This window comes from Abrus precatorius, unplaced genomic scaffold, assembly GCF_003935025.1.
Source record: "Abrus precatorius isolate BTA unplaced genomic scaffold, Abrus_2018 Scaffold8, whole genome shotgun sequence".
NCBI lineage: Eukaryota > Viridiplantae > Streptophyta > Magnoliopsida > Fabales > Fabaceae > Abrus > Abrus precatorius.
The window spans coordinates 18,083,880-18,109,829 of NW_020874428.1; the positions used below are offsets into that span (position 1 = coordinate 18,083,880).

At 32.5% G+C, this 25,950-nt stretch overlaps 1 protein-coding gene and 1 non-coding gene across 2 annotated transcripts; both read left to right on the forward strand.

Annotated features, from left to right (window-relative positions):
- Positions 1–13,852: 13,852 nt before the first annotated feature.
- On the forward strand, positions 13,853–13,959 carry LOC113848605. The gene has a single exon (XR_003501869.1). It is a non-coding gene; the product is annotated as a small nucleolar RNA R71 (small nucleolar RNA).
- A 3,631-nt stretch (positions 13,960–17,590) lies between these two features.
- LOC113874363 lies at positions 17,591–23,965 on the forward strand. Its single transcript, XM_027512587.1, has 6 exons — positions 17,591–17,840; positions 17,895–18,107; positions 21,494–22,346; positions 22,417–22,951; positions 23,243–23,582; positions 23,775–23,965. Exons 1-6 carry the CDS (start codon positions 17,591–17,593, stop codon positions 23,963–23,965), a joined length of 2,382 nt encoding a protein of 793 aa, XP_027368388.1.
- The last annotated feature ends 1,985 nt before the right edge of the window (positions 23,966–25,950 follow it).

Sequence of the window (25,950 nt, forward strand, 5' to 3'; positions counted from 1 at the left end):
CTTGCACAGCTCTTGCCTTTCAAACGCTAGATTTTATAGAGGAGACCAAAGATGTCCTTATTTTCAAGTTAATATATTATTATTTTGTATGTTTGACTTTTAGATAAGCACGGTTTATGTAATTGTGCTCTTAAAAAAATTAACAATGATAAGATATATATTTAAATAATTCCAATAAATTTGGGGCGGCTTCTCAATTCAATGCTTCTGTCCTGTGACCTGCGAATTACGACGACCTTCAGATCTTTTGTGATTTCTAATATTTTTTAATAAAAATAGTAAATTAATATTTTATTTTAAATTTTCAAAATATTATATTGATTTTTCAACGACAATATCCTTCGTTGAAAATATTTAATAAACCTATTTTTACTGAATATGTCAAATAATATATTCAATCTTTTGAAAATAGTCACTTTACCTGCATCTTACTCAATCCATGATCGCTGACACGGCATGTGCACTTAATAAATAATAAAAATAAATGAACTTTGCAGTTTTGACTTAAATAGAAATTTGGCACAATAGTAAAGCAATGTGATACAATAAAATAAAGAGATAAAAATATTAAAAAAATAATATATGAATATTTTAAAAATTCTATTAATCAGTATATTAGTTAAAAAATAAAAAAATATATTAAAATCATAAAAAGTATATTATAATACTTTCGTATAATTATTGGTAAATCAAATCAAATCCTATTTAGTGGTAAGAGATGACGACCTATTTTTTTTATCTTGCAGCCGTGACGATCTGATACCGAACAAATGACGCACTAAAGTTAATTAACATTCAGTCAACCATAGTCATGAAACGAGATCTGTATTCTATATATATATGTGTGTAGTAATCAATAAAATTTCTATAAATTAATTGCATAAGATAAATTATTCTAAATAGATATTTGCACATAGTACCATCTCAGTGACAGCTGATCATTAGACTTCCATAATCGAAATTGATTTCGTATCTTCAACAAGTCCCCATAATTAACACCACTCGGTGTATTCTGAAATAAAAATAAAAATATTTTTTATAAAAGCATTCAAAATACTCTTAAAGTATATATTAAATATTTTTTTAGAATTAGTCCTACTATTATGCTCTTTAAGAAATATGCATTTGCATTATTAAATAATTATAAATTAACCACAAATTTATTAAACATGTATTTCATTAATACATTCATTTATAATAAACACAACTAAATAATTATTTTAATTCAATTAATCATCCTTTATATTTTACCATTGAAATTCAGGGTAATTTATTGTTCTCCTTTTGAATTATGAATTATTAATATGGTAGTAATTTTTTGTACTATTTATTAATATTATTAATTTTTAAAATTTTAAAAATATTTATAACCATTTTTAAGTTTAAATTTTTTTATAAATTCTTTAAAAATTACATTATAATAATAAATATTTTGATATTAAACAGAAATAAAATAATTTTATGCTTAAATTTAAATTTATGTAACATAGGAAAAAATAATATTTAAAAATATATTCTTTTAATATAATTATTAAATATATTTTATTTTACAAATCATAGATTATATAAAAATAAAATATACATTTTATTAATATTGGAAGTGTTTAATTTTACAATACAGTAGTATTTTAAAATACACATAAAAGAAATTTATGTGTTTAATAATATCCTCGAAGGTTGCTAGGCAAAAACGTTCACCAATAATTGCCATTTTTTTTTTTCACAAAGCATTTCACCGCAGCAATTTTAGGGATCGTCCGTACATATTTTATAGATTTGAAGTTGAATTATTGGTAAGGAAAATGATCACGAGCACAAGCGTTGAGATCTTATAATAAAAAAATAAACTCGTGTATATTTTCAAATGTTAAAAATATATTACTATGTCATTTTTTATTGCACATATTAAAAAATGGATGATAAATAAGAAGAAAAATGTAGACCGTAATTGAGTCGACATGGCGAAAGGGAAATAGAAAATGTGTCAATATTGGTTCATATAACATTTCACTGTCGGCAGAAGTAAGGAATGGCTGTTTCTTGAATTCTTAGTGTGCAAGTGACCCTCATTGGCCAAGTTGTTCGGAGTTTGGACCCGCGAATCATTAGTTTAGCCTTAATTGTTCCATGCAAATAATTAAAATCCTTCTATTGTTCTGCACCTATTCTTAGACACACCGAGAAGTATCTAATGTTAACGATCTAACGATACAAATTTTACGGAAAATTCTTTTTATATACTTTCACTCTAATTTTTAGTATATTTTACATAAAATATTTTATTTATCAATATCTTAAGAATATTAGTTGACAATACTCAACTTAATCATGACTTTCATATTATATGCCGTAGAGAATATTAACAAATATTTTTAAGATATTAATTATGAATTAAAAAACTATAAAAATATTACCAGAACATTTTTTTCTTAATTTTCAATATAATCTTACTGTAATTTATGATAAAAATTGATTATTTAAATTTTAATAAACATTCATAAAAAGAATCTAGTTAATAAGACATATATCATTTTAAGTATTTTAATTTGTCCATTAAAAAAATTCATAAAATACTAAATATTTATTTGTTGAACTATTTATTTATTTTTAACTATTTTATAGTTTTGTATTTTAACTATCTTAACTATTTTAACAATTCCTCGTAGAGTGAAATCAACCACAAAATTAAACCAAAGTAAAATGAACTTCATGAATATTTTGGGTGTGATATGCAATACACATAATAGCATTACTTTAAAAAATATTATCACACAACTATAAAATCTACTATATTGTTATTTACCATAAATTTTGTCACAGGAAACAAAAAAATTTAAGAGTGTTCTAGGATTAAATTTTATATTCTCTTTAAATCTTTTAAGTGTATTTTTAATATAATTATGTAACACAATGTTTTAGAAAGGATGAAATTAAAAATATAAAAGAACAGAAAAATACAAATGAATAATAAAGATAAACATTAATCGCATTAAAGTTAACAACGTGATTGAATGCAAATTATAAAAATATAAACATACAACTTCATCAACCAACACCAAAAACTGTTGATCTCATTTTTATTTAAGTGTAGAAGTTTAGCATTAGAAATTTTTAATACAAGTGTTTTTATGTAAAAGTTATAACTCTTAAAACATAAAATGAAATCTTATTTATAAATATTTTTTCTAACTCCCACCTACATGTGAGCTTAAAATTGCAACCGTTAAGAATATATTTTTTGTAACCGTTATTATTTCTCATTCACGTCTTTATTAAGTGTCTTGATCTTTCGTCGATAGTAATTGCTCTAAATATTTTTAAATTTTTTGACATAAATTTATCATCTTCTGAATTACCTTATTCACTTGTACTGATTTTAGAAATATTTTATCTTCCTTTAAAGTGAATCAATTTTTGACAAATTTCTAAGAAACACATCGAAACACTTCCTTTTACCCAATTTTAGCACTTGAGTCTTTGCATTATAAAATTTATCAATTCTATTCAAAATATTACCTTTTCAATCAAAATTCAGATTTTCTTAAACATCCTTATGAAAATTAATTGAAAAAATCATCCTTTCAGCAAAAATCAATTGTTTTTTAAGTTCTTAATTCCATTGTCAAAAAGTAAAATCATGTGATTGCACATATTTTAATTGAAATGTATACTTCAATTATACGAATGACAATTTTGTCAAAAAGAAGTATCGAACTTAGTAAATAGATAAAGCATCCTTTAGCCATATAAGAACTTCTTTATTCAAATCCAACGCCTTTAACTTAGAAATTTTTTATTTTTTTTAAACAATTGCATAAGATTTATTGTTGAGTAATAAAGACTTAACACAAAATAATATACATGATATAAAAATGATAATGTTATAATGGATAAATGGTTAGATATAATTATTAGAAAGTAAAATACAGTAGTATCAATGTTTGGAGAAGATATATAGAAACAAAAGTAAGAAATGTCGATCAAATAAACAAATTATCCAATAGTTAGGCCTATTCATAATAGGAGGATGATTTAAGTCGATTAACACATGTCATCACCAGACATGTATTAGATAAAAGAAGTTGATAGTACTGTCAATAGTCAAAGTGCATTAGCACTATCGTTTGAGATTGGGCGATACTACTGGAGATATTTTTTTTCTTGCTAGCAAACAAGCAAACTTAACAGATTCACTCTCCATAAACTTTCATATGAAGCAATAGAGAAAAAAGTATAAGTGCATGAGTAAGAGGAATAACATTCTACAAAGATGCTAAAACTTCTTCCTAGATCTCATCAACACCCACAATCATCTACCTCTACTCTTATTTGTTTATATTTCTATTTTGTGAACTTATTTATTATTATCATCTCATTTTACAATCTGACTACACTTCAACTTGTTCGGGAAGTATCTTTCTAGCAATATTTTCTTCTTGTTCATTTTTGGTAAGGCTGTGATGCTTGAGATGTTGTTATTTTGTTTTTTCAAAAATAGGAAAACTTGTTGAAGAAGAGGAAGGGAACTTTACTTTACGACTTTCTTTCGAGTAGAAGGGTCATTCTCAAACACTCATAGGGAGAATTTTGAGTTGCATTTTGATGGGAAGAATTTTTCAACTCAAAAGTAGTAGGCTAAGAAAATCCTTTGTCCATTCACTACCTGTGAAGCCCAGCAACACCGCATAACATAAGGATCAGGCTAACAACGCCTTAACAAGTGCACTGAATCGTATAAGTAATATAATGAAAGTAAAGTATTGTTTTCACATAGATTAATACAAACACGTATTGATTCACTAAATTGAACTACTTGAATGCGATTAAGATTGAAAGAGACTCCAAAATATAAATTGATTTAATTCACTTTGCAAGTAAATAAACAACAAAATCTAAAATAAGATAAGAAAATTCAATGACAAGATAGTTAGGATTAGACTTCACCCATTGTTCATGTGATAAACTAAACTGCCCTACTAGTTCAAGCTCTAAAGATGTTAAGAAAAGTCTCCAATGAATTAATTTATATTCAATTCCTTAGTATACAAATTCTTTTAAACTTATACACAAAGATGAATTCTTTAATTCCAAATGTATGAATCTATGGTTTTAGAGCACAAGGAAACCAAAAGATCACACACCTAATAATTTCTATTCTTAGAAAATTAAATAATGAGGCAAGTAAATCAAGAAGCATAACCACTCATTCCATTTTCCAATGTCAAGAAAGTTCATCAAAACAAAGCATGATTAGCTAGTTCATACCAAACAATAAGAACAGATTTACAAGCTAACATCAAAAGAAGCTTAAACTAGAGTCAAGAACTAATTACATCACAATCCCAAAAGAACCCATCAATCCTAACTACAAAATGTTTAGCAATCATCACATAAATGAAAAACACAAGAAAAGAAGGAGAGGTTCCCTTAGTCATGTTCTTGAAAAGAAAATGAGTCTTCCTACCCTAAAAGAGTTGCTCCTTGGTTCTCTTTCACAAAAAACCCTGACTCTTTACAATATGTCTCACAATCCCTTTTATCTTACACAATATGTATTTTTGTCCATGTCAGTAAATTTGTGCCTTGGTACACAAACATTTGCGCTTTGACGCTAAAAGTCCTGCAACTTCATTAACTAATCGTGATAAGCGCCTTAGTGCATACAAGCTTGTGCCTTGGCACAGGATGACTCGAGAGCACATTGTCACACTTAGGTGGCGCCTTGACATACATAGGTCTATGCCTTGACACTGAATAACCTGCAATTAATATCCAAACTTTAACAATTTTTACCAAAGCAGTAGTAAGGTAAGAAAAGATTATAAACACTAGAATTCTAATAAATTTGGAAGAAAAATTGAAAAATAAGAAGTTAAAGAAGAAGAAAATTAACTAAAAACTACATACTATTAGACTCTTAACAGACTCTCCCACATTTAGTTGTTTGCTTATCTCCAAGCAAACACCAACAACGAACAAACATACAATTTTAAAACGCAGCTTAAATAAATAGTGAGAAAATCTTAATAAAAGAACAATTATTTCAAAAGAGATCAGTGGCTAAAAAAAAGAGGGGGAATAATAGATTATAAGTATCAAGCCAAATCAAACAGTGCATTTTTGCAAATCAATTAAATCCAGAAGTAAGTAAAAATATAAACCTTTATACAATCCTTAAAAATGTAAATACTTTCTCTTTTTTTTTTTTACTTTCTTTTTTCTTTCTTTTCTTTTCTTTTTTTTTTTGTTTTTTGGACAGGGGTTCCAGGATATGGTGAAAGAACATTGCCTAATCCCACATTCAACTGATTAAGCTTCAATGGCTTACTCTTACTTAGCAAACTTAGCAATTCTCTTTCACTTAAGTGATTCAGGTGATCAACCCCACCTCCTAGTTCATCGAGACATTGTAAGCAGTGGAGCAGAGCCCTTACTATATCCATATAATTTATTTATTATTTTGTAAATTTTAACCACATCAATTTCAAGAAAACATAAAAATTTGCATATGAGCTACTTCCAAAACATTTCCTATTTAGAAGAGAGATGTATTAATCATCTTTAGCAAAATACTTTTTCATCAACATATTCCAAGAATGTCCTATTTAGAAGAGAGATGCAATAATCTCACATATTATGAGCTGAGCTAGAAGAGCAATGAAAAACAAATAAAGAAACAAACAACCAATGACATAAAGAATCACATTAACACAATCTTAAGATATATTTTAATGCAATAAATACTCTCTTATCTCTTTGTAATGGTGTATCAAATCCATTATGCAACTCTTGAGGTCACCATCAGTAGTGTCTTTTGTTCATTCTTTGCCAGACTTAGAGCTAAGTTTACAAATATGTCATAACGTAATTTTGGAAAATTAAAAATCTCAATCAACCAAACACATCAAAACATAAAAGACATAACATGAACAACAGTCTTAAATAAAGAAACAAAACAAAACAAAATGATAAAACAAGCTCTAATTAAAAAAATGTCCCTCTCAACTACTCTAAATTCTCTTTATCGGAATCTTCTTCATCTGAATTTTTAAAATTTTCAATATCTTCACTTCCTAACTCTTGAGTGCTTTCTAGGTTAGATTCCTCACCAGTCATATTCTCATCATTATTTTGATTCTCTTCCAGTATAAAAAAGGCAAGTTACATTTCATCCAAAGGAGGAAGATGTGGAATAAGACTATTTGGAATATTAAGGTTCCTTGCTATTGGTTCCATAAGACTATGGGTAGTATGGTGGTTCCTTAACAAGTTGCGTAGAACATGATCCCTTAATTGAGTTAAAAGATATTGACGAGCAGCTTCTGGAATTGCTTTACCCCTTTCAACTAGTTGGACAAATTCTTCAAGCATACCTTCTAAAGTATTATCAATTGACTTTCTAGTAAGGGGGTTTTCTGGCTTTAAAACCTCAACGATTGGTTGTAACACTCCTGCGGCTTTGATGATGGAAGTGAGAAGTTATGGATACTCCAAGTTTTTCCTTTTCTTTTCTTGAGCAAGCTGATGAATGTTAGAAGCTATCAGTTTTCCCACATCAACAATTTTCTTCTTCATTATGCAGTACAACAGAAATGCTCTAGTTCTAGTGACGGCGCTTTTGTTGGATACAAGTAACAATTTGTCTTGTAAAAAGGTGCACCAAATTCTCTAAATGGGCTTTAGAGTAGCCTTCCAAAGACATGTTTCATTTGTTGATCACCTGGTAAACAAATTTCTCTCAACACTTTTTGCTTATCCTAATCTGATTCTCACATAACATTATATTCATCATCATCAGAGTCTATGTCATCTAACTTGTATTCTTGGTTGATTCTAAAAGGTGAATATTAAATCTCACAGCCCCTTACAAAAGATTTGTACTGTATAAGTTTAGGTCAGAGTTCTAGAACAAATGCATTAGCGTAAAACTCTCTAGTCAAAACTTTACAAGCATTACCTGATGGAGTTATTAATTGTTGCCAACCTCTTCTTTCTATCTTTTCCCTAATCTCAAGATACTCCTCTGGTCCCAACAAAAATCTCCTTTCTTAGACAAATTGTCGTGTCACTATATGGGTGTTGAACTAATTCTCATGGACAAATGAGATGAATTTGTATGAATTGAATTCTCTAAGTAGATTTGTCTAAGATTTTTAGGCCTTTTATGGTTATGATTGTTTTTCCCTTTTTCTTTTGATATGGAATCTGTAACTTTCTATTTTTTTTCTTGGAGGCATTATGAGATGTTGATGAAATATGGAAGAAGAAAAAAGGGAAAAGAGGGAATAAGAGATGCAATGGTGATTGAAGATTCCCATAAACTTTGGCAACACATTGGGGTTCTAACAAAACAAAGAGAATAAGAGAATTGATGGAGAAAAAAAAGTTTGGAAAAATATAAAGTGAAACTGAAAAGTTGTGGTTTTGAAACAAGTTTTTTTTGTTTGTTTGCATCTAAGCGCAAACTATATTGTAATTGAGTCCAAAACATCCAGAGAACTTTACTTCCAACAGAAAAGAGAGCCTAAGCGCAAGGAAGTTGGTGCTTAAGCGCAAAATGTCCTGAGAGCTACTTCTTCATTCTTTAGCTGCACCAAAGTGCTGAGACTTATGTGCTTTAGCGTTGAACAGAGTATCAAAACTATAAACAACAGATGCAATTTATGCAGTAAAATTGTTCACTCTAAAACTTATCATTCATGATGTAACTAAAAATTATCTATGCATGCAAAACATAATGCTAAGACACTAAAATACTATCTAACACAGTAAAATATGCATTTCATAAATAAACTTTAAACAACCAAAATGATGAGCTAAACATGTCATGTGTACAAATGTAATGCTAAATGCATCAATTATGCAGAAATGTGTTTATTATACATAATACTAGAAACAAGTTAAATGAACTACACTAAACAAAAGAAAAGGATATAGAAAATTTATGGGTTGTCTCCCATAAAGCGCTTGTTTACTGTCCTTAGCTTGACAAAACTAGCTTTTATGGTGGAGATGAAAGGGATATGGAAGATCTTTGTCTATCTACACCTCTTCCAAGATATAGTTTCAACCTTTGCCATTAACCTTGAAATTTCTTCCTAATTTAGGATCTTGCAATTCAATAGCACCAAATGGGGAAACTTCCTTTACCATAAAAGGTCCAAACCACTTGGACTTTAGCTTTTCAGGAAATAAGTGAAGTCTTGAGTTAAAGAGTAAGACTAATTGACTTGGCTCAAAACTCCTATGTACAATGTTTTTATCATGATAAGTTTTGGTCCTTTCCTTGTATATTCTTACATTCTCATAAGCATTGAGCCTCATTTCATCAAGTTTATTAACTTGAATGAGTCTTTTCTCACCAACAGCTTGATAATCAAAATTAAGGAATTTCAGTGTCCAAAAAGCCTTGTGTTCCATCTCTAATGGCAAGTACATGCTTTCCTACACACAAGCTCATATAATGACAGTCCAATGAGGTCTTGAAAGCAGTTCTATAAGCCCATAAGGTGTCTTCTAACTTCTTAAACTAATCTTTCCTTGAATTATTCACTGTCTTTTCAAATATGCGCTTGATTTCTCTATTGGACACTTGAACTTGACCACTTGTTTGAGGGTGGTATGGAGTTGCAATTTTATGATAAACATTGTACTTTTATAGGACATTTTCCAACTTTAAATTACAAAAATGACTTCCTCCATCACTAATCAAAGCTCGAGGAATTTCAAACCTTGAAAAAAGATTCCTTTTGATGAATGACACTACCACTCCTGAGTCATTGGTTGATGTTGGAATGGCTTCCACCCAACAAGAGACATAATCTATTGCCATTAGGATATACACATAGGAGAAGGAAGAATGAAATGGGTCCATGAAGTCGATTCCCCAAGCATCAAACAATTCAACTTCTAAGATATTAGTTAGGGGTATTTCATTTCTTTTTGAGATATTCCTCACTCTTTGACAACTGTCACAAGCCTTTGTAAATGAGTGAGCATTCTTAAATAGTGTAGGCCAATAAAATTCACTTTGAAGCATCTTAGTAGTTGTTCTTTCCCCATTACAATGACCTCTATATGGTGAGTTATGGCAATGCCATAGAATTCTATGAACTTCTTCTATAGGCACACATCTTCTACGTAATCCATCTGGGCAAATCTTGAACAAAAAGGGATCATCCCACAAAAAATGGTTAGCATCATGCAAAAATTTATTTCTTTGTTGTCATATAAGGTCTTGGGACATGACATTTGCTGCCTTAAAATTTGCCATATCTATAAACCATGGCCTTTCTTTGATCATCAAAGTTTTTCATTTGGAAATTCCTTCATTATCTCCTTTTCCTTCACAATGACACTTCTGTCTCCTATCCTTGACAAATGATCAGCCACCACATTCTCTGTGCCATTTTAGTCTTTTATTTCTAAGTTAAATTCCTACAACAAGAGAATCCATCTTATTAGTCTTGATTTTACATCAGCCTTTTGAATAAATATTTTAATGCAGTATGATCAGTATATACCACAACTTTAGAACCAATAAGATATGATCTAAATTTGTCAAAAGCAAAAATAACTGCAAGCAACTCTTTTTCAGTAGTAGCATAATTTAGTTGAGCTACATTCAAAACTTTACTAGCATAGTAAATGACATGAAAAAATTTCTTTTCCTTTGTCCCAAAACAGCCCCTACTGCATAGTCGCTTGCATCACACATAAGTTCAAATTTTAAGTTCCAATCAGGTGCAGAAATAATGGGAATAGAAATCAATTTCTTCTTTAAAGTATTAAATGCATGGAAACACTCTTCATTGGAATCAAAATTCACATCTTTATTTAATAGCACACACAAAGGTTTAGCAATCTTAGAGAAATTTTTAATAAACTGCCTATAAAACCCTGCATGTCCTAAAAAAACTTTTAATTGTCTTAACATTCATGGGTGGAGATAATTTTTCAATGACATCTACTTTGACATTGTCCACTTCAAAGCCCTTGCTAGAAATCTTATGACCAAGCACAATGTCTTCCTGGACCATGAAATGGCATTTCTAATAATTAAGGACCAAATTAATCTCAATACATTTCTTCAAAATCAAAGAGAGATTAGTTAAGCAAGTATCAAAAGATGAACTAAAAACTAAACTAAAAACTTAAAAGTCGTCCATAAAGACCTCTATAAATTTTTCAATCATATCAGAGAACACAGAAAGCATACATCTTTGAAATGTTGTTGGTGCATTATATAGCCCAAATGGCATCCTTCGGTATGCAAAAACTCTAAAAGGACATATGAATGTTGTTTTCTCTTGGTCTTCAGGATCCACTGTGATCTGATTACACCCAAAATACTCGTCAAGAAAGCAATAGTAAACATGGCCAGCTAGTCTCTCAAGCATCCGATCCATGAAAGGAAGTGAAAAATGATCTTTTCTTGTAACTTGATTTAGCCTTCGGTAATTGATACACATCTTCTAACTAGTCACTATGCGAGTGGGAATAAGCTCATTATTATCATTACGCACCACAGCCATACCACCTTTCTTAGGTGCAACTTGTACTGGACTCACCCAAACACTATCAGAAATTAGTTAGATCATACCAGCTTCAAGCAACGTTAAAACTTCTCTTTTTTTCAACCTCCTTCATTGTAGGATTCAGTCTCCTCTAAAACTATACCACTAATTTGTAGTTGTCTTCCAACATGATTTTATGCATACAAAATGCTAGACTTATCCCTTTCAAGTCAGAGATTGTCCAACCAATGGCTTTTTATGCTCTCTAAGCACACATAGCAATTTTTCTTCTTCCAAATGTGGAAAGTGGTCACTAATTATAACAAGATTAGTGTAATTTTCATCCATAAAGGCATACTTCAAGTTTAAGGGAAGTTCTTTCAGCTCAATTTTTGGCTTCTCAAACAGTGCATCTATATCATTTTTCAAGTCCTCACTTTACCGATTTGAGGAGGTGTCAATAGGCAAAGCTTCCAAATTAAGCAAACACTCTTCTATGTCAAGGTCATTTGCATCTTTCATAGTGGCTGAATTCACTAGAACTTTCTCAAGAGAATTGTCATAAGCAGTTAGTCTTAAATTTCTCACAACTGAATTACCAACTACATCAATGCGCCAACAATGCTCCTTATCATCCAAATGCTTCATAGCTTCAAAAATATTGAAGGTGACATTTTCATCTTACACTCTCAACATTAACTTTCCTTGTTCAACATCAATGAGAGCTCTTCCAGTTGTCAAAAATGTTCTCCCAAGAATGAGAGGTACTTCTGCATCCTCATCTATGTCCAACACAATGAAATTCACTGGAAAAATGATTTATTCACTTTGACCAATACGTCCTCCACCACTTTATAAGGACGTTTAATTGATCGGTCTGCCAACTGGAGAAAAAATGTAATTGACTTAACTTTACCAATATCAATCTTCTTCATAATAGATAGTGGCATTAGATTGATACTAGCTCCTAAATAACATAAAGCTTTAACAATAGTCATACTTCTAATAGTACATAGGATCCTAAAGCTTTCAAGATTTTTAAGTTTAGATGGAAGTTTCCTTTTTAAAATAGCACTACATTCTTCTATTAATGCCACAGTTTCATGTTCTTGCAACCTTCTCTTTTTTTATATAAGTTCCTTCATAAATTTAGCATAGGAAGGTATTTTCTCTAAAGTTTCTACAAAAGAAATGTCAATCTACAACTTGTTGAATATATCAAGAAACTTAGCAAATTGTATGTTCTTCTCTTTTTTCTTTTCATGAGGTGGGTAAAGGAGCTTCACAAATGATGGAATCTCTTATGACTTTTCATACTCCTCCAAGAGTTATTTCTTGGTCTTTTTCCAATGTGACTTATCAACTATAAGTCTCCCTTTCTGTTGCCTGCCTTCTTTCATCACCGCTTCATCATATTTTTCTTTTTCAAGTGTTTGGGAATCTTTAACTTCTTCTCTAACAACTTCATCATTGTCCTCTTCTTCACCTATCTTCTCTTTTTTTCTTTTCAACTCATCTTTATATTATCTCACTTTAAGCCCAGGATCTACATCTTTACCAATCCTTAAAGTTATTACCTTGTAGTCTTCCTTTGGGTTCACTATTGTATTGCCTAAAAATGACCACGTAGAAGTTTCTACTATTTGTTTGGAAAGCTGGCCAATTTGAGCTTCGAGATTTCTGATGCTTGCATCTTGATTTATTCTTATTTCAGTTGAAATCAAAAGTTTGTTGCACAAAAGACAAAGTGTGCCTAGTCAACTTCTCTAATGCAAGCTCCAATGGATATGGTTGGCCTTGAGTAGATTGGCCATATGAGGGATTAAATGATGAAGATCCCCGTTGAGCTCCTTGATTCCCATGAGAAAAATTAAGATGATTCCTAACTCCTTGATTATAATTATTAGAGTAAGAGTTGGTTGGATATCTTTGGTTGTTGTTCATGTAGTTCACTTGCTCATGTCCCTCTTGACTATCTAAGGGAACTTCACATTGTCCATTAGGATAATTACCTCCACAAAAATCACATGTTAACTGTTGAATATTTGTAACCACTCTAATTTATATTGAGCTGCTTTTTGAGTTGGGCTAATTGATTAGACATAGTTGAGTTTTGAGCCAACAAAGTTTGCATAGCATCCAACTCTAGCATTCCTCTTTTAGGCAAACTCCTCTCCTTGTAAGTATGATAAATATTTGATGCTATAGTCTTAAGCAATTCCTTCATCTCTTCAATTGTCTTATTATGCAAAGATTCACAAGTTCTTGCATCTATCATAGTTCTTGTAGCTGGGGTTAATCTATCACATAAGGTATGAATTTGTAACCAATTAGGAATAGCATGATGTAGACATCGCCTCAATAGATCTTTGAACCTCTCTCAAGCTTCATACAATGACTCTGAGTCTTGTTGAGTGAAGGAAATGATTTCATTTCTCATCTTGAAGACTTGGAAGGTGAGAAGTATTGAGAGATAAAAACTTAGTCACTAACTCATCCCATGTTGAAATATTCCCTTAAGGTTGAGATTGAAGCCAAAGCTTAGCCCTATCCCTCAAGGAAAAAAGAAATAAGCACAGCCTAACTGCATCATCACTTGCATCTTGCATTCTGATGGTGTTGTATAATTGTAAGAAATTGAAAATATGCAAATTAGGATCTTTTAGTGGATCTCCTCCATATTGGTTCTACTGCACCAATTGTAGTAGTGAAAGCTTTATCTCAAAATTGTGAGCTTGAATTGGTGGACTCACAATACTAAAGGCACACCCCTCAGCACTGGGAATGGCATATTGCCCTAAAGTCCTCCAAGGTAGATTGTTGTTGTTATCAGCCATAATATGTCTTGATAAAGCTTCTGCTTGATTCTTCTTCCTTGCTCTAACTATTTTTCTATTTCTCTTAATTATTTTTTTCAATTTCTGGATCAAAGAGAAGTGAATTTGGATCAATTGTACCTCGCATACAACACAAAGTAAAACAAAATTAGATAAATATCAAACAAAATAAAAAAAGAATAATCGTAAGATAAAAGTGCATCCATAGTGGTTCTATTAGCTACTTTCAAAAGTGTTTAACTCTTAATCGCCAGTAACAGCGTCAAAAACTTGACAACACTTTTAGCAAGTGCACTGAATCGTATAAGTAATATATTGAAAGTAAAGTATCGTTCACACGAAGATTGATGTAAACACGTATTAATTCACTAAACTGAATTAATTGAATGCGATTAGGATTGAAGAGAACTCTAAAATATAAATTGATTTAATTCACTTTGCAAGTAAATAAATAATAAAATCTAAAATAAGATGAGAAAATTCAATGACAAGATAGTTAGGATTAGACTTCATCCATTATTCATGTGATAAACTAAACTGCCCTACTAGTTCAAGCTCTACAGATGTTAAGAAAAGTTTCTACTAAATTAATTTATATCAAATTCCTTGGTATACAAATGTATGAGTCTAAGGTTTTAGAGCATAAGGAAACTAAAAGATCACACACCCAATAATTTCTATTCCTAAAAAATTAAATGATGAGGCAAGTAAATTAAGAAGCACAACCACTTATTCCATTTTTCAATGTCAAGAAGGTTCATCAAAACAAAACATGATTAGCTAGTTCATACCAAGCATTAATAGCATATTTACAAGCTAACATTAAAAGAAGTTTAAATTAGAGTTAAGAATCTAATTATATCACAATCCTAAAGGGATTCATCAACCCTAACTACAAATATTTAACAATCCATCACAAAAATCAAAAACACAAGAAAAGAATGAGAGGCTCTCTTAGCCATGTTATTGAAAAAAAAAATGAGTCTGGAAATCTTCTCCAATCTTTCTCTCCAAAGACCCAAAGTATGGCTCTAGTCTTCTTGGCCTAAATGAGTTGCAACTTGGTTCTCTCTTGCAAAAAACTCTGCCTCCTTACAATGTGTCTCACAATTCCTTTTATCTTACACAATATGTATTCTTATCCACGTTAGTAAGTTTGTGCCTTAGTGCACAAACGTCTGCACTTTGGCGCTGAAAGTCCTCCAACTTCATTACCTAATTATGATAAGCACCATAGCGCACACAAGCTTGCGCCTTGGTACAGGATGACCTTGACACACATAGGTCTATGCTTTGGCGCTGAATAACTTGCAATTAATATCCAATAAATTTGGAAGAAAAATAAAAAATAAAAAGTTAAAGAAGAAGAAAAGAAGATTAAAATCAACTAAAAACTACACTCTACTATACTCTTAACATAGCCTAAAAATGAATTCAAGAGGCCTCAAAACCATGAATCAAAGGTTCCAAAAGATAGCTCCATTGAGACTGTTCCTACACTGAAAATGGAACATAATCTAGCCACAAAGAGTCCCTCTAATCATCGTGCAATTTTTGTGTATCAAAACATTCAAAATGGAAGACTTTCAAATGATGCAAAAAGCTCAATTCAACCGAACCACGATTCCAATGATCAGTGTAAACAACAAAAAGAGCATGTTAGTTCAGTGGAAAGTTTGGTACATACGTATCGAAAAGTTTGGTTGTTTGCTAATTAAATTTGTTGTTTTAGCAAAAAAAAAATATCTCTAACAATATCGTCCAATCTTAAACGATAGTGTTAACACACTTGGATTACCAACAGTACTATCGACTTCTTTTCTCTAATACATATCTGGTGATGACACGTGTTAACCGGGCTATGTATCAAATTGTTTGCGATGATAGTATATTAAAATAATAATAAAATTATGCTATCGTCTATATAGGTACGAGACTAGTGATGAGTTGGCTAAAAAAGCACCAAACGGAGAATTAGTTTTAAATTATACCTATTTTAGAAATTATTTTTTAAAATAGTATTATTAAAATAAAAAGGCCAAAAAACTCTATTATCATTTAATATATATTTATCATATTTCGTGCATATATATTGATGACTGTTATATTTATTTTGGTTTTCGAGTTCCATATGCTTAACATATAAACAAATTATCAACCCTTAAAGGAAAAAAAATGACTAATCAGTTGGTTTAAGAGAGATTTAAGGATAAATAGTTTATCTTTATACTTAAAATATGACAGAAATTTATGAGTTATAGTATTTATTTCACCATCTAGTATAAAAATAATTTAGTTATTCAATTTATATTTTTTTATTTTTAAAATTCTATTATTATACTTCATTGTAAGGTTTGTGGATTTATATTTAATTCTTTATTTTATTGACAAATTGTTTTCAAAATGTGTGTTTGATTTAGCATTCGAGACACATCACTTTAACTGCTACCAAAAGAAATTTCTGCATTCTAATCGTGTATGTCCTTCACGAGCTTGTAGCTTTAAACAGTCATTTACTGTAATACTTATAAAAAGCTTAAGTGGATGTTCCAACTTCAAAAAAATTCATTTTATTCATGTAATTTATTTATTTAGCGTTGTCAAAAATTTTATAATAATAATTTTTTGTTTTCTTTTGCTTATGCATTTTTCTTTTCCTTTCTTGATTAGTTTGGCACAATACTCCTTGTTCATTTAACTTTCTTGTTCCTACATCTTCATGACGCATCATGCAATAGTTTTAGATCCATATACTATTTCTTCTTCCAACCATTCAGGATTTGTTTTGGTCTCGCAACTTTTAATTGAGAAAATTTATTATTGATGGAGAATAGCAATGCGTATGGTGCTCAACTGCAAATAAAAACTGGGATTTGTGAATGGATTTATTCTAAGACCCTGTGACGTTATTGATCCTGCACTCATTGAGGCTTGGCAATGTACAAATGACACTATAAGTTTTTGGTTACTCAATTCTATTTCAAAGGATCTTACTGAGAGCATTATATATTGCGATAGTGTTGCTACTATGCGGTCAAATCTGAAACCTCATTTTTTCTATGGTAATGAACATTAAAACGTGAAATTGTCAATTTTTGTCAAGGAAATTTGATTGTTATACACTACTTTTCCAATATCAAAACACTATGGGCTGAACTTAGTTGTTATAAGCCAAATTTTGTGTATAATTGTGGCCGCTATGGTCCAATGCAGGAATTTTTTCAACGTGAATATGTCATGTGTTTCCTCATTGATTTAGATGAATCTTTTTCTGCTATTTGTGGACAACTATTAGCTATGGAGCCAATTCTTAAAATCAATAAGCTTTGTTCTCTTGTTCAAAAAGAAAAACAAAGAGAGGTGGCTGGATCTCAACTTATTCTTGATACTACTCAAGCTACATTTGCTGTCAAAAACTCATTACAACCTGTCCTTATTGCCAAGGTTAAGAGTAGGAAGAAGGATGGACCATTGTGCTCACATTGTGGTATATAAGGCCATACAGTGAATAAATGCTATAAACTCCATGGTTTTCCACTAGGTTATGGCAAAGGTAAAGGGAAAACAATTGTGTATCATGTCTTTAATGATCCTCAGGAGGATGTTATCGCTCCTATTGTTCCTTTAGATGATGCCAAGGCTCCCATATCTGAGGCTCAATACCAACATTTTGTTTCTCTGCTAAGTGCTCAACTGATCAAGCCAATGATAGAGACACAGATAGAGACACATACTTCTAATATGGTTTCGAGAGGTATCATTGTTTCAGCTAATCACATTAGATCTAGTTTTGAGTTATACACTTGGATTATTGATAGTGAAGCAGCATCTCATATTACATCAACTCTTTCAATTTTTCATTCTCATATATCTGTCTATAATTTTTTTGTCACTTTACCAAATCATACTAGAATTCTTGTACTATTATCTACCAGTTCAGTTTATATTAATCCTAATCTCATTTTACATAATGTGCATTATGTCCCTAACTTTAGAGTCAATTTACTCTCAATACATGCTTTATTAACACAATCTTCCAATGTTGTCATTTTTATTGATAAAGCTTGTTTCTTTCAAAACAACCTCTCTTCGTAGGTGATTGGCAAGGGTGATTTGCTTGAAGAGCTTTATGTCTTACAACAAATTTTTCCTACACAACATTGTTCTAACACTAAAATTACTTCTGTGAATAATGTTTCTTTTGATATTTGGCATACTAGATTAGGTCATATATCAAATAAAGTGTTAAATAAACTTGTTGATACTTTGTCTTTACTGCAAAATATTTCTTATGTTTATGATATTTGTCCTTTGGCTAAACTTAGATGCCTTTCATTTCCTTCTAATAACAACATTGTACTGCTCCTTTCGATTTACTTCATTGCAATATTTAGGGTCTTCATATTTCCACTTATAATGGCAAGTTTTTCTTAATCATAGTAGATAATTACAGCAGATTCATTTGGACATATTTGTTGCAATATAAATCCTAAGCTACTACACTACTTATTAGATTTTTTACACTAATTCAAACTTAATTTGTAAAGACAATTAAATAGTTACAATCTGACAATGCCAAGAAATTGGCTCTAACCTTATTTTTGCAAGAGAAAGGTGTTATCCATCAATTTTCTTGTGTTTAATGTCCTTAACAGAATGCAATAGTTGAAAGAAAACATTAGCACCTTCTCAACATAGCTCGTACTCTATATTTTCAATCCAAAGTTCCCATATTTTTTGGGGGGAATGTATTACTACTACTACCTTCTTGGTCAACAAGGTTCCTAGTCCCTTATTGAAGTTTTCTACTCCGTATACGTTACTTTTTCAGAAACCCCCACAACTAAATTCAACCCCAAAGTTGTGGCTGTTGTATTCGTTGGTTATCCAGTTTGTTATAGGGGTTATAAACTTTATAATTTGGAAACAAAATTTTTTTATTAGTAAGGATGTTAAGTTTTGTGAATCTATATTTTCTTTCCATAAGGAGATCAGCTCCTACCTGAGTTGTTTGCAGATACTGTTATTCCTATTCCTCTTTATAATTTCTTTAGCCAACGAACTTCCTTACCTCATACTGCAACTTCAATATTTGAGCAACCTAACATTGGTTCTTTAAACAATAGACATTCCTCAAGAATTTCTAGACCTCCATCATATTTCAGTGATTATCGATGCTCAATAACCTCTGACTTGTATCCTATTATAATTTTTGTTTCTTATGCCAAGCTTCAACCTACATATAAAGAATTTATTTCTCAAGTCTCCCATGAATATGAACCCATCTTTTACCATCAAGCATCAAGCAGCTAAATACCCTCATTGACAACAAGCCATGACTATGAAACTCAAAGCAATAGAAGATAATAACACTTGACCTGTGGTTCCATTGCCTAAAAGAAAACATAGTGTTGGGTGTCGTTTGATTTATAAGGTAAAATATAAGTCAAATTGACAAGTGGATATATATAAGGCAAGATTAGTGGCTAAGAGATATACACAATAAGTGAGAATTAATATTTTGGACACTTTTTCTCATGTTGCAAAATTCACCACAATGAGAATTTTATTAAGGATAATTGCTGTTAAAAATTGGTCATTGCTTCAATTAGACATTAACAATGCCTTTCTTAATGGAGATCTCTTTGAAGAAGTTTATATGGACTTACCACCATAGTATCCAATTCAGGGGGGAGAAATTGGTATGCAAACTTCACAAATCCATTTATGGCTTAAAACAAGTCTCTTGACAATGGTTCCATAAGTTTTCTCATACTTTAACAAATCACGATTTTGTGCAATCCAAGAGTGATTACTCTTTTTTTCACATTAGTTCGAGTAATTCCTTGATCTTACTACTAGTTTATGTTGACGATATCATAATATCTAGTCCTAATTGCACACTAGTTGAACAAGTTAAGGACAAACTGCAAAAATTGTTCAAACTAAGAGTTATAGGCGATTTGAAGTATTTATTGGGAAATAGCTCAATCTGCACAAAGTATACATTTGTCTCAATGAAAATACACCTTAACCCTTCTTAAGGATACTAATTTCATAGGGTTCAAGCTTGCTGCCTTGCCAATGGATCCAAACTTGAAACTATCTACTACAGAAGGAGATATGATTGAAGATAGCTCAATTTATCAAAGATTAATAAGAAGGCTTATATATCTCACCATATTTCATCCTGATATTTCTTATACAATGCATAAGCTAAACCAATACATGTCTTTCCATGTGTCCTTCATCTGAATGCTCTACATCATCTGTTGCGTAATCTTAAGACGAGTCAGGGTCAAGATTTATTTTTCTCAGCAACAACATTTTTTATCCTTAAAGGATATATTGATGCAGATTGGGGTAATTGTGTCGACACGAGATGATCAACCACAAGTTTTTGTGTTTTCCTTGTGATGAGTCCCACATTGGTTGGGGGGAGTGACTTATTAGTCTTTAAATAGCTGTGGCGTCCTTCCTTCTAGCATGAGGGCTTTTCCTAGTGTGTCATATCTGGGAGAAACAAAATCGTGAGGGGTTAACCCCCAAAGCGGACAATATCATGCTAACTGGTGGACTGGGTGTATGATATCATTTGGTTATCAGAGCTCCGGTTTAAGGGTTTGAACATCAAATTGGTAACATCCTTCCTTCATTCTCTTTTTGCCAATTGATTACCTTATTGTTCATTTTATTTGTGATTGTACTGAATCATTGCAAAAGTTAGGCCCTTGTGAAAAAAAAAATTTATTAAAAAACAAAAAAAAAAGAAGAAAATTTTGGGCTGAATGATTCATGCTTTTCAATAATTTGTTATAAGGTAATATATTGGTGTTCTTAAAGGATTGTTGCTAATTCTCTTGTTTACCAATTTTTCTTTACCCCTTTGTTTTTGTGATTTGTTAGCCTTTTCTTTGTCTACCTAGCCTTACCTTGCACATATTGGTGGATTGTTCTTTGTTGTGGCCATAATATCTTGAATTGCCTAAGAACCCAAGGAAAATTTGAGTGGTAAAAGGCAAGAGTCTTTTCATTAGAGAAAAAGCCATAATTGTGTGATACACTTGAGTGTGGTGAGGTTTCAATTCTACTTTCTATTTGCTTGTTATGTTTGAATTTGTTTGTTTGTGATGGCTGAAGGAAATCCTAATCAAGGAGGAGGACTTTCTCCTTTCCAAATGCAAGCCTTGACACAACATTTGGAGAGATTGATGAGGCAACAAAATGATGAGCTCCATGAAAGATTGGACCAATTGGAGAATAGAGGTCATGATGAAGAAGAAAAGAGGAGAAGAGGTAATGACGGTGCTCCTAGACAAAACCGAATTGATGGAGTCAAAATTTCTATTCCTCCATTCAAAGGAAGAAGTGACCCGGGAGCTTATTTGGAGTGGGAGATCAAAATAGAGCATATTTTCACTTGTAATACCTATGAAGAGGCCCAAAAAGTAAAGCTTGCAGCTATGGAGTTTTCCGATTATGCTCTTGTGTGGTGGAACAAATTGCAAAAAGAGAGAGCTAGGAATGAGGAGCCATTGGTGGATACATGGGTTGAAATGAAAAGGATCATGAGGAAGAGATATGTGCCGGCAAGCTATTCTAGGGACTTAAAATTCAAACTTCAAAAATTGTCCCAAGGTAGCAAAGGCGTTGAGGAGTACTACAAGGAAATGGAGGTGCTCATGATTCAAGCCAAGATAGAAGAGGATGAGGAGGTAACTATGGCTAGATTTCTTAGTGGTTTGAATAATGATATTCGTGATATTGTTGAACTGCAGGAATTTGTTGAAATGGAGGACTTGCTTCACAAAGCAATCCAAGTGGAGCAACAATTAAAAAGGAAAGGTGTGGCCAAAAAGAGCTCCACTAATTTTGGTTTTTCTAGTTGGAAGGATAAGGGAAAAGGGGCTGCCACTTCTAGTGCAGCGCCTACACCAACAAAAACTCCTCTAAAAACTCAAGAGCAACCCTCTAAAAGGAGTCGGGATGTGAAGTGCTTTAAGTGCCAAGGCTTAGGACACTATGCATATGAGTGCCCTAACAAAAAAAACCATGATTCTTAGAGATGGAGAGTATATAAGTGAGTCTGAAATTGAAGAGGGAGAGGAGAATGAGGACGTGGAGGAGGAGGTGGAGAAAACACCAGAGGGAGACTTGTTGATGATAAGGCAGTTACTTGGTAGCCAATTGAAGCCTTTGGAGGAGAGCCAAAGAGAAAACATCTTCCATACTAGATGTTTGATCAATGGTAAACTTTGCATGGTGATCATTGATGGAAGGAGTTGCACCAATGTGGCGAGTGCAAGACTTGTGTCTAAATTGAATTTAGTTACAAAGCCACATCCTAGGCCATATAGGCTTCAATGGCTTAGTGAGGATGGAGAGGTGCAAGTAAGGAAGCAAGTAGAGTTGGATATTTCCATTGAAAGATACAATGATAAGGTGCTTTGTGATGTTGTTCCTATGGAGGCCAGCCACTTACTCTTGGGGAGACCATGGCAATTTGATAAAAAAGCCAATCATGATGGTTTCACCAACAAAATCTCATTCATGCACCAAGACAAGAAGATAGTGCTCAAACCTTTGAGTCCGCAAGAGGTGTGTGAGGATCAAAGAAAAATGAGAGAAAAGATTGTCCAAGAAAAGAAAGAAAAAGAAAGCCAAACACTTGAGAGCTCAAAAAGTGAGGACAAAAAGAGAGAAATACATGAGAGGAAAAAGAGTAAAACACTTGAGGTGAAGGAGAGCTTTTTAGCTACAAAAAATGAGGTCAAGAGGTTGTTTCTATCTAAACAGCCCCTATTTTTGTTAATTTGCAAAAACTATGTTTTGACCACTAACACTTTTGATAACCTTGATTTGCCTTCTAGAGTGAAGTCTCTTTTATAGAAATTTGGAGATGTGTTTCCAACAAGTGTACCAAGTGGGTTGCCACCATTAAGAGGTATTGAGCATCAAATTGATCTCATTCCAGGAGCTTCTTTGCCTAATAGGCCAGCCTATAGAAGCAACCCTCAAGAGACCAAGGAGATCCAAAGACAAGTGGATGAACTCATTGGTAAGGGATGGGTAAGAGATAGCATGAGTCCTTGTGCTGTCCCGGTAATTTTGGTTCCTAAAAAGGATGGGACATGGCGCATGTGTTCTAATTGTAGAGCCCTTAATAACATCACCATTAAATATAGGCATCCTATACCTAGGCTTGATGATTTGCTTGATGAATTGCATGGTGCATGTTACTTCTCTAAAATTGATTTAAAAAGTGGATACAATCAAATTAGGGTTAGAGAAGGGGATGAATGGAAAACTGCTTTCAAAACAAAATATGGTTTGTATGAATGGTTGGTTATGCCTTTTGGCTTAACTAATGCTCCTAGCACTTTCATGAGATTAATGAACCATGTTTTGAGAAAATTCATAGGAAAATTTGTTGTGGTGTACTTTGATGATATTCTTATCTATAGCACTTCACTTGAATTGCATGTTGATCATTTAAAATCTGTCTTGTGTGTGCTTAGAGAAGAACAATTGTATGTCAATCTTGAAAAATGCATCTTTTGTACTAACCATGTTGTGTTTCTTGGTTTTGTTGTAAGTTCAAAAGGAGTATAAATGGATGAGGAAAAGGTTAGGGCTATTCAAGAATGGCCTACACCTAAGTCCGTGACTGAAGTGAGAAGTTTCCATGGTTTAGCAAGTTTCTATAGGAGATTTGTGAAGGATTTTAGCACATTGGCAGCACCTCTCAATGAAGTGCTTAAGAAAAATGTTGGTTTCAAATGGGGAGAGAAACAAGAAGAAGCTTTCAAAGCTCTTAAGCAAAAGCTAACTAATGCTCCCATACTTGCTTTGCCAAACTTTCAAAAATCTTTTGAAATTGAGTGTGATGCTTCAAATGTTGGGATTGGGGCTGTGTTGTTGCAAGAAGGCCATCCAATTGCTTATTTTAGTGAAAAGCTAAGTGGTCCTACCCTTAATTATTCAACTTATTATAAAGAGTTGTATGCCTTAGTGAGAGCTTTGAAAACATGGCAACACTACCTTTATCCCAAGGAATTTGTCATTCATAGTGACCATGAGTCCCTCAAATATATCAAGGGACAAGGCAAGCTTAACAAAAGGCATGCCAAGTGGGTGGAATTTCTAGAGCAATTCCCTTATGTTATCAAACATAAAAGAGGAAAAGGTAACATTGTAGCTGATTGATGAGGACATGACCATGAGCAAGGGCAAGGATCCTCTTGAAGGACTTGGAGGACCTATGACAAGGGTTAGAGCAAGGAGAGCAAAAGAAGCTCTTCAACAAGTGTTGTCCATATTAATTGAATACAAGCCCAAGTTTCAAGGAGAAAAGACCAAGGTTGTGAATTGCATCATGGCCCAAATGGAGGAGAACTAAGGCGCCACTTTGCTTCAGTTTTTAAGTTTTTAGTTTGTTTTAAATAATGGCCCAATCCTTTGTAAAGTTGACTGACCAAATTATGTTTTGTGGTTAATCAACTAATGGGCTTTGGTTTGGTTTTTATTTCAAGTTGTAATAAGGGCCCAATTGGCAACTTAGGCATCAGCCTTTGGAAGACCAAGAGGCGCATAGCTAGTGGCTGTTGGGTGACTTTTTGGTTGCCACAATTTCAGTTACAATCAGCCTTTGGAAGACCAAGAGGCGCATAGTAGCTGTTGGGTGACTTTTTGGTTGCCACAATTTCAGTTACAATCAGCCATCAAGTAGTTTCATTTTCCGTTACGGAACCTTTGTAATTTTGATGGTAAAGCTTCTATATAAGCTGAACCATTCTTATCAATAAGACAAGTTAAGTTTCATTCAGAAATATTAGAGTTTATCTCTTTTATCTTAGTGAGAGTGATTCTCCTAAGTTCTTGAGTGATTCAAGAACACCTTGGCTGTATCAAAGGACTTTCACATCCCTTTGTGTGTTGCCTTCCTTGGAAAGAGTGATTCTTTCCTTCCCCCATTCAATTCTTCACCAAAGTTCCAAAAAACTCAAATCTGCCCAGAATTATCTCGTTATCATAACTCTCGTTATACTCAACCAAATTGAGTGATTCTTGAGCCTAAATTGAATTTCAGAACGAGAGCTTTCACCTCGTTTTGGAATCACCTCAATTGGAGTTCTATAACTCGAGATACCGTCATTTCTAAAATTCTGTCCAGCCACCACCAAACCAGCGTTTTTGCTTCCTTTTTCACTTATTTTAACACCATGGACCAACACCTAATTTGCCCAAAAATTCATCACTAAATTTTCAAATTTTTCTACAAGGTTCTAACCCTAAAGATCCTAAGTCAGCCCTTGTGCAAATAGGGTTCATATCATTTGGTATCAGAGTCTGGGCCGGAGCCGATGGACCTTATCGGCATATCCGTGGCGGCTTAAATGCCTTATCGGTGCGTCCGTGGCGGACTCTCTTGAAGAGGAAGGGGATGATGAGTCCCACATCGGTTGGGGGGAGTGACTTATCAGTCTTTAAATAGCTGTGGCGTCCTTCCTTCTAGCATGAGGCCTTTTCCTAGTGTGTCATATCTGGGAGAAACAAAACCGTGAGGGTTAACCCCCAAAGCGGACAATATCATGCTA